Source organism: Silene latifolia, chromosome 3 (assembly GCF_048544455.1).
Source record: "Silene latifolia isolate original U9 population chromosome 3, ASM4854445v1, whole genome shotgun sequence".
NCBI classification, from domain to species: domain Eukaryota; kingdom Viridiplantae; phylum Streptophyta; class Magnoliopsida; order Caryophyllales; family Caryophyllaceae; genus Silene; species Silene latifolia.
The window spans coordinates 148627264-148637428 of NC_133528.1; the positions used below are offsets into that span (position 1 = coordinate 148627264).

Below are 10165 nucleotides of genomic sequence, written 5' to 3' on the forward strand. Positions count from 1 at the left end.
AAAACCTAAGCAAAATACGGAGTATGTACTAAGGTCGACTAAAACTAATGTTTATTTAATAGCTAAACTTTTACTAATATAGTTGTAAATTGAGATTTATATATAACTAGTGACTACTAATTCCTACGAAGTATTTTTTAAGCATAAATTAATTTTACATATATATTCCTTTAAGAATTAAATTGTTGTCACTTTCACCCAATTTTAATTTGATATTGAGATTCCTCACAACAAATTAAAACAAAATAGATAACAAAATGAAAAACTAAATCAAATTAAAAACCTAACATCCGAGTGTAAATTAAACCTTAATAATCTTAAAATAATCAATCAAATCTTCACCAACCTAATTTAACTACGTGTAATTTTCCTGTCTTTCTGAGCATTTTTAAAGTATTTTAATCTTTTGACGTCACTACTCAAATTTAATTGAGCTTATATATATTATTATTTTTGAGTTACATTATAAGTTTTTGAGCTTGATATTTACGTAAAGGAGCTCAGAAACTTTACATTAAAATTCAAAAATTTTACCACAAAACTCGAAATTTTTATATAATAAAGGTGATTGATATCTTGCTAAGATATTAGAACTTAGAACAAACAAACATCAACTACGTACTCTCCCTTTGCTAAGACATGATTTGATAGACAAAAACTCACTCTAGCACTTGTGCGGTTGTGCCACAAATTATTTTATTTATTTATTCACAAATTTATTTAAGACGTAAAGACAAACGAATAGCCAAACAATTACGTAAAGATTATTACACTCCCTCTATCCCCGTATTTGTTATCTTATTTCATTTTGAATATCTTAGTCAATTATTGTCCTTTCTATTTTAGGAATGTATTTGATGAGCAATTTGATCATTCGCATTCAATTTGGTACACTTGTCATCTTATAATTGACCTCCTCCTCTTTCATTGGTCTTTGTGCCAAAATCAAAGGACGATTGACCAGGACGGAGGGAGTAAAGTTTAAGAAGCATCAAATATATAAACAACATCAACCTTCAAAGTTTTTCATTGCAATTCCTTTACTCTCTTATAAACTCCTAAAATTTAAGCTAAGGCATACTATCATGGAGGAAGAAGAGCCAGTTACACCCATGGGTCGTCTTTGCCTTCTTCCCGAACATAACCATGTAATTCACTGTGCCATAGGGTTTAAGAACCCTATTGACATAGATGCCCTAAAGCATGAAATCTCCAACTCCATCATGATCAAAATCCCTCGTTTCTCATGCATCTTAACCGTTGATCCCCATGACGGTTCAGAACACTGGAAAAAAGTCAAAGTTACTCTGGACGACCACATAGTCAATTACAGAGGCAGGTCTGATTTAGCTCATGATTCTGAATCAGACCCGCCTCTGCAGAGTAATGATGATGATGATGATGATGATGATGATGTCGTCAACTCGTATTTGGCTGACATGGCCATCTCATCACCCATGAAGATGGACAAGCCATTATGGGAATTGCACATCTTGCATGCACAAAAGTTCATCATCATGAGAGTTCATCATGCTATAGCTGATGGCATGTCATTAATGTCATTGCTTTGGACCATGGGTAAATCACAAAGTGATGAGCATAATCAAATTAATAATAATAATAATAATAATAATAATAATAATAATAATAGTAATAATAATATTATTAATTATGCTAATATTAAAGGAGGTAATAATAAAAGCATGAAAAATATGGGATTATGGAAAAAAATAGTGTGTATTTGGTATACAATAGTGTTTGGTTTAATGTTTATTGTAAGGTGTCTGTGGGTGAAAGATAAAGCAAGGGTGATTAGTGGCTTTGTGGGTATGGAGTTTTGGCCAAGGAAGGTTGCTACCGCAAGGTTTAAAATTAGTGACATGAAGACCATAAAAAATGTCATCCCAAATGCGGTAAAGTGTTTAGCTTTTCACCTAATCAGTTTATTAGATAGTCTTGTTTGTGACGATTATAAGCTTGTGACCTCTTACAGCCCTCTTTTACCTGTCCTCCTCGGCCACTTGCTCTTCCACTTATTCCTTGTGAGAGGTCACAAGCTTGTGACGGAATAGTAATGTCACAAATGAGAATTTGTGTCGGTTTATTCTATTGCAGTATGCTATATGCGATACTCCCTCCGTTTCTTAGCAAGGTTCACTCTTTCTTTGTTAAGTCGTCTTTTTATAAGGTTCACATTACTACTCCCTCTTAAAACTTGACAATCCACAAGGGAACGGTGAACCTTGTGGAGAGACAGAGGAAGTATATGTCTAATTATTATGCATTTAAAAAGTGTTAACTTTTCTCAAAGGTGGTGTCTATTGGTAAAATTTGGGTGAAATTTCCAAGAATTTCAGATTTGAACCTTACTAAAAATAATTTTATAAGGATTTTTTTTTAATGACGTGAGGCTATACTTTTTAAATTTCGAGCCTATCATCTCTTGAAAATGGTATAGCGTGCAACTACATGTTCACTCATCATAAAAAGAAAAAAAAAAAGAAAAAAAATCATTTAATTGTTTATTCCTTCAATTCCGTGATTTGCCTATGTTATTTTGATGTATATCGGTTATTAGTTTAATTAATTTTTATATTGAGAATGTTTTTTATGTGTAGACTGATCACCCGTTTATATGTTGGTCAATATATATAATCCATTATTAACAACACAATGGCTACAGTAAGATAGTCCTCTCATCCCTTTTTTTTTATGTAAAAAATAAAGGTCAATTAATATTTAAAACAGAAAAAAAAAATACATGTTTGGTACTCGTTTGTATGATTTATACATCATTGAATTAAAGTTTATTATAGGTCTAAACTTTAACTAACCTTAGCATTTAACTTTTCTTATATATGTCTAATTGTCTAAATTTGTAAATCATATGGGCATTAAAGTTGTAATGTCAAGTCGTTGAAAAATGATCGATAAAAGGGAAAGTATAACGCCACGACCAAAAGCTACAATGCCACCAAGTCTCCCACATGCAAATACAAGGATAATACCCTTTTAATGATCGTGGCGTTAGAGATTATAGCTCTGGTGTTTATGGTAGCCCTAAAATAATGTGAATAGTTAAATGTTTAAGAATGTTCAAGATATATTCCATTTACTTGAATACTCTTATAGGAGTACTTATTATGTTTCTAATGTACTTCCCTATTATTGGAATAATGCAGACCGTGAATGATGTTCTATGTGGAATATTATGGTGTGGATTGACAAAATACCTCAATATTCAGTATCCTAGAGGTAACCAACTACGAAAAATACTTGTATCTTTTAGAAGCACGTTTTCCTTATATTGAAAGAAGGAGGACTAAAATAAAAATGAGGAGGATGAAGCTCTTCCTTTAAGTGTATATATAAGGAAGACGTTCCCTCGAAAGACAGACAAGTATTTCTCAACCTATTAGAACTAATCAACAATCTCAACTTATTGAAATAAGGACAAAGTATACTTTTCGTCCAACTAAATTTTTTGTCTACTTGAATATGTATGTGGTCATGGAACTTTATATAGGTAAATTGAATTGAGATGTAGGGTCGATTCCAAAACGATAGCTACTACTCCTTGTTTTATGTTTCAACTTAAAAATTATTGTACGCACATATTATAGAGACTACACTTTAAAAAGATATCATGTACTTTCTTTAGAGATGGAAGTGGGTTGTATGTATCAGGTTGTATTTCGTATCGGTTTACCGTGCTAGGAGAAAAAAATAGCACGGCCCAGGCATGAAAAGAAAGGGTGTTGTTCTGTGTCGGTTTAATGGAAATGGTGTTCCAGACACGGCTCATGGCGTGCCGCGCTTGAACGTGCCCAAATAATTCCTCCACTTTAACCTTTACTTCTTCGTATTTTCAGCGTGCGCCGATGTGTCATGCCTGGGTGGGTCGTGTCATGCCTGGGTTAGAAATAGTTTTTTTTTCTCAAACTTCGGCTCAAGCACGCACGGTATACGGCCCGTAGTGTGTCATGCCGTGTTGGGCCGTGCCAATCCCGTATTTTCGTGTCGTTCTAAAATGATCCATGGGCCGTCTTAGGGCGTGTCAGCCCAACGACCAGCGTGACCACTTCCATCTCTACTTCCTTTTATTATTTCACAATAACAACAATAGCAATATTACTCGAGAGACTATTGTTTAAAAAGTTATCACGTACTTCAGCAATGTTCTTTTGGACTTAATTTTGTTGAACTTTTATGAACTGAATTTACTTGTAGGATCTGAATTGAAACTGGACTTATAGGATCTAAACTTTTCTGAACTTATAGGATCTGAACTTTTCTGAACTGAACTTACACTATCTGAACTGCACTTAAAGGAGGTGACATTAAATCCAAAAGAATAAGGCCTAGCTCCTTATATGGTTAATCAATGCGATATCGTGAAACAAAGAGTATTTCAGCCGTGTTCTTTTAAACTTAATTTTGCTGAACTTTTCTGAACTGAACTTATAGGACCTGAACTTTTTTGAACTAAATTTATAAGATCTGAACTTTTCTGAACTTATAGGATCTGATATGAACTTATAAGATATATGAACTTTTCTAAACTGATGAACTTATAGGAGCTGAACGTTATTGAACTGAACTTATTATAGAAACTGAACATAACGTATAAGATCTGAACTGAACTTATAGCCTAGGATCGAACTTTTTGAAACTGAACTTATACTATCTGAATTAAATTTAAAGAAGGTGACTCTAAATCCAAAATAACAGGTTTATTAACTTTTTGAAACTGAACTTATATACAATCTGAATTAAATTAAAGAGTATTAAGTGAGTGTTTGGTTGGGGTTTTGGAATGGATTGGAATAGATTTAATCCATTCTAGTGTTTGGTTGGAGGTTTTTGGAATAAAGTTTGATACTCAATGAGTTCTAACTTCATTCCAACCCTTTGAAATCTCATACGTACCCATGTGTTCACTCAAGTTTCTAACTCAATTCCATCTTATTACTACCTCTATATTCATTCTGACCAACCACTTATGAACAAGTATGAGATTCTAATTTCATACCACTATGATATCACAATCGTCCATTCCATACCATTTCAATACTTCGAACCAAACTACCCTAAGTGAAGTTTCTTACTATACTACTTTCTATATTAGATTTGCAAGATGGAGTGCAAATAACTGGAATGTGCCCTTATAATTTAAGACAACAACCAGGAGTTCAGGTTTTTCCTTCACTAATGTCAGTTTTATTTTTTATTTTCATTTTGATGCTATATATAAATGAATTATTACTCCCTCTGTTGCAATTATTTATTTTATACACCATATTTATTTTTTCTGATGAGTATTTTAATAATTAATTAATTGAGTTGGAGGGAGTATTATATTAATAGTTTCTAAATTTTCTTAATTCTTATCCATGCATGTTGACGTTACAATTGGACGTTGTATGTACGTGATTATTAGGATGTGGCTTCCATGCTAACAAAGAATACAAGGACACCATGGGGCAATAGATTCTCAGTGATTCTGCTACCATTTGTTTACATGAAAAAAAGTTTAGAACCTCTTGCTTATGTTACACTTGCTAAAGAGATGATGGATCGAAAGAAACAGTCCATGGAAGCTCGTTTGTCTTACAATGTTGTTAGCCTAGGCTCTACTTTGCTTGGTCCCAAGGTAATTACAACTTCCGCCGTTTCGTTTTATATGTCGTTTTAGGAATTTTACAAAGAATAAATAATATTAACGAAAAACGAAAAAGAAACATGAATATATATTTGTTTGTATCAAATCTTATTTTAGCCCCAAATATTAACTTTGTTTTTAAGATATTGAGAATTTGCAATTGGAGGAAAACTTCATTGAAAATGAACGATAAATAAAACAAAACAATTTTTTTCAACGACATATAAAACGAAATGGAGAGGCTATCATTTTAATTTATTTTCTAATTATTTATTACAACTACATATAAACATACGTCTTTTGTCCTGCAAATTGTTACAACTACATATACATGGAAAACTGTAAAATGATAAATAAAATAAAATTTTAATCTTTTCTAAAACGACAAATAAAATGAAATGTCAGAAGTATATATCTAAGTTGAAACGATAATAATAAGAAAGAATGTTTATGAAAAAAAAAAGGTGTGTCAATTATAAAGGGATTTAACACTTTCTCAAATGTATAATGATGATACTCCATATAATTTGTTTGTAAATTGTAATCATATTGCAGGTTGCAGGCTTATTTTATTATAATCTTTTCTGTAATACAAGCTTTTTAATATCAAATATTGCCGGTCCATCCGAGTTAATTTTAATTGGTGGCAACCCGGTAACTTCGATTAGAGTTACATCTTCTAGCCAACCTCATGTAAGTCTTCATTTTCTTCGACTAAGTCACGTCTGTTCATTCGAACGGGTCAATTTTACCAGGTCTAATCGCGAACTTATGCAAGTATTTGATTTGCATGGTATAGGCATTAACAATGCACATGGTGGGATATGAAGGATGGGGAAATTTGCAAATTCAAGTAGCCAAAGATGTGATTCATGACCCAAATATGTTGGCCAAGTGCTTTGAAAACGCATTGCTAGACATGAAGGCAGCTGCACACCATTATTGTGACCATGTCCCTGCAACTACAAGGGCCAAACCAAATTAGTTGCAACTATAAAAAGAGTTGGTCTACCTTAAGACAACTCATTTTAGTCTGAAATATTAAGATGGGATTTTAAGACTATTTTACAGTTAAATATGACTACTTTTGGAAAACAAAATTACCATAAGCTATAATACTAAATGGATTATTGTGGTTACATTTGACCATAATAAAATGGTCATAAAATCCCATCTTTTTTAAAAAAAACAAAAATAGTCCATCTAAAACAAGAATTTGTGCTATAAAAAAGGTACCAAAAGTGATTGCTTAGTACTAGCTTATTTTCGACGATAAGTCATCTACGTTAAATAAATTAAATATGGTTTGCTGAATAAGTTATTTAACAAAGTTGTTAATGAATGCAATAAATCGAAGATGAACAACAGTGCGGTCCAATCCGGCCCGCACTAGCCCGACCTTCCTATTGGGCCTCACTTAGCCTCAGCCCGCCAGCCCAGACCTCAAGCCCGCCCAACCCGTGTTCTCCCTCGGGTCGGGCTCGGGTTGTGAATGACGTAGCCCGACCCCCTAAAACCACAACTCACATCCCCAGCCAGCCCGCATGGCCTGGTTGGCCTACCAACCGCTCCTGTATAGTCGGGCTGTTTCAGACTTCAGGACCATCACACTTCTAGGCTCTAGCCCGCTCCGGCTCAGTGTCTACCTCTACTCATATAGTCATATATAGGGCTGTTAAATGGCGCGGGCTAGCTCGATCCAGTCCGCACCCGTGGGCCTGTATTTTCTAGCCCGATCAGCCTGTGAGTCAGTCCAACTCAACCCGCCCCTCCACCATGGTCAAGCCCGTGCCAAAGATTTTTGACCCAGTCCGGTAAAATCTTTAGAAAAGTATGAAAAAACACTATATGGGCCGGTCTCGGGCAGACATTATGAAGCCCAGCCGCCCCCTATTTAATGTTGAGCCTGGACCACAAAACGTTAGCCTAGCGCACATCTCTACTCACATAGTCACATGTACGATTTAAAACATACCAAAATATAGAAGATTTAAAATAGTGTATGTATAATTTGTATAAGAGAATCTCATGCAATGTTAGGGCAATTCTATAGACATAATTTGTATAAGAGAATCTCTCCGAAAGTCAATTCAATCCGACGAGGCTAATTAGTCGTTTTTGTCACTGTATCCGTCTGCCGATGAATCATGTCTTCATAGTTCATATATTGCGACGTGCAATCTAATTAACCCCACATATTTTCACGTGAAACAACAATCTTGAGTGATTTGAGTCCATATAGGCATATATATACGTAAACAATTGTATAATTCAAAAAAAAAAAAATGCAAAATATCTTATCGTGAAACACGATGCTTGCATTATGTGGATTGCAGAATAGTTTACGACTTACGTATGCACCTCCACAAACCACACACACTCAATCTCATACACTCCAAGCTTTGTACGAGAATACGAGATTACTTTATTATGTGGTCCACCACATACTTATGTAATAATAGTGATGCATGGAGTACGAGATTACTTTATTATGTGCCTTCTATATAGATAGACTAGCAAAAGTGATCCGATCGACTAGACTGACTTGACCCGTATTCGACTGACATTCGAGCTAATAACTCGAACATAATTGACCATAATTCGAATTGACTCAACCTAATATGACTCCAACCAAACGTTACTTGTTTCACACTGCCAATTATCCCTATATAATTTGATAATAACATAATTGAAAATGAGTCAAACCCGAAATGAGACTGACCGAATCTAACCCGAATTCTTACAAATCCGAAACGAGCGGCTTGAAACTGACCTTAACCCCATCCGACCCGGTTAATCCATTTGTCAGGCCTACTTCCATATGACTAATGTATATTTTTGTAAGGAAATTAGGAGACTATATATATGACCTGTGGATCGGATGTAAAGTCGTAAATCTACTCAGGGTTGTTATATATTCATAGTTTCAAACTCTAATGTAAAGTCGGAAATCTACTCGGGGTATGAGATGAGTCCTACAATGAACCACTCAAAGTAAGTGCAATGGTCCGTAGTTCTTAGTTTTGGATTTGTCAATTAGAACTTTAAAATAAAGTTTTTTCATTGTGGATGGTAGTGAGATTGTCAAAATAAAACTAGATTCTTTAGAATTACGTTCTTAGAATTTTGTAAGAGGATAAATAGATTTATTTGATGCCTTGATGGGTGTGAGAGGTTTCTAAGTAAACTCTTTTTCTTTTTTCCTTTTTTTTTTTTTTTTTTTTGCAAATTAGTAAGTCTTATCTATTCAATTGAGATGAAAGACTCTATCGCCCAAAAAAGACTCAAAAATATATAATAAGCAAATATGCACTAAGGTCGACTAAAACTAATGTTTATTTAAGAGTTAAATGTTTACTAGTAGTTGTGAATTGTGATTTATATATAAACTAGTGACTACTTATTCATACAGAGTATTTTTTAAGCGTAAAATAATTTTACATATGTATTCCTTTATTATAAATAAATTGTCATCACTTTCACTCAATTTTGATATTGTGATTCCTCACAACAAATTAACACAAAAAATTGATTATGAAATGAAAAACTAAATCAAATTTAAAACCTAATAACCAAGTGTTAATTAAACCTTAAAAAAAAAATTGTATTTCTAGGTTTACTTGCCAAACTATTGTTATTTTAGGGTCATTTTGAAATTATTTTTCACAAATGGGTCTACGTCATTAATTTTTCTTTTTTTAGATTTAAGAAGTAGCGACTTAAATCTTAGGTAAAATAATTTGGAAATAACTTAAAAAAAAAAAAAAAAAACTTAAAATAATCAAATCAAAATTTCACCAACCTAAGCAATATGAAACCTTACTATTTTGCCCATCCTTGTATTTGCTTTCTTATTCTTGTGTCTCCAATATTCTCTATTGTAAACAGTACTTGTCTTGCCCATCCTTGTATTTGCTTTCTTATTCTTGTGTCTCCAATATTCTCTATTGTAAACAGTACTTGTCTTGCCCATCCTTGTAATTGTGTTCTTATTTTCTTTATTTTCTTTATTGGTATACTTTCTTTGAAAATTAGAACTTAAAAGTACCTTTTAATAGTGAGATAAGTTGAATAGAACAAATTTTCAAAATTGGAGGTGAAGAACAATTAGTAGGGTAAAAAGTTGTTGAAATTATACATTGTACCCCTAAGTTATTCGGTTTTCTATATTGTATTCCTATCTTTTTGAAATTTTATTGTATACCTCTGAATTCTATACATTAGTTTATACCATGACCTTATTGGTTGTCTTCATTAACTTAGTTTGCTAATTAATCTATTAAATCATCTCTTTAACATTCCAATTCCAATTATCCATCAACTACCATACCTACTCATTTATCTATTAGCCCGTTGAATTACCCTTTAATACACACAATAGTATACTTCCATCATCATTGCATATTTCACAATGAAGGTTTTTAATAGTAGGTTGTGGTAAAATGTGATTTTTTTTTCTCTATTCTATCATACGAGTGCTACGTAACTATGTACATAGCAGAA

General features: G+C 33.1%; 1 protein-coding gene across 1 annotated transcript; it reads left to right on the forward strand.

The window, feature by feature from the left end:
- The first annotated feature begins 1010 nt into the window (after nucleotides 1-1010).
- Nucleotides 1011-6917, forward strand: LOC141648407 (wax ester synthase/diacylglycerol acyltransferase 7-like). The gene is made up of 6 exons (XM_074457059.1): nucleotides 1011-1913; nucleotides 3183-3255; nucleotides 5129-5196; nucleotides 5441-5653; nucleotides 6218-6355; nucleotides 6462-6917. The coding sequence occupies exons 1-6, from the start codon at nucleotides 1086-1088 to the stop codon at nucleotides 6645-6647; spliced, it is 1506 nt and encodes a 501-aa protein (XP_074313160.1). The 5' UTR covers nucleotides 1011-1085; the 3' UTR covers nucleotides 6648-6917.
- Nucleotides 6918-10165: the final 3248 nt, after the last annotated feature.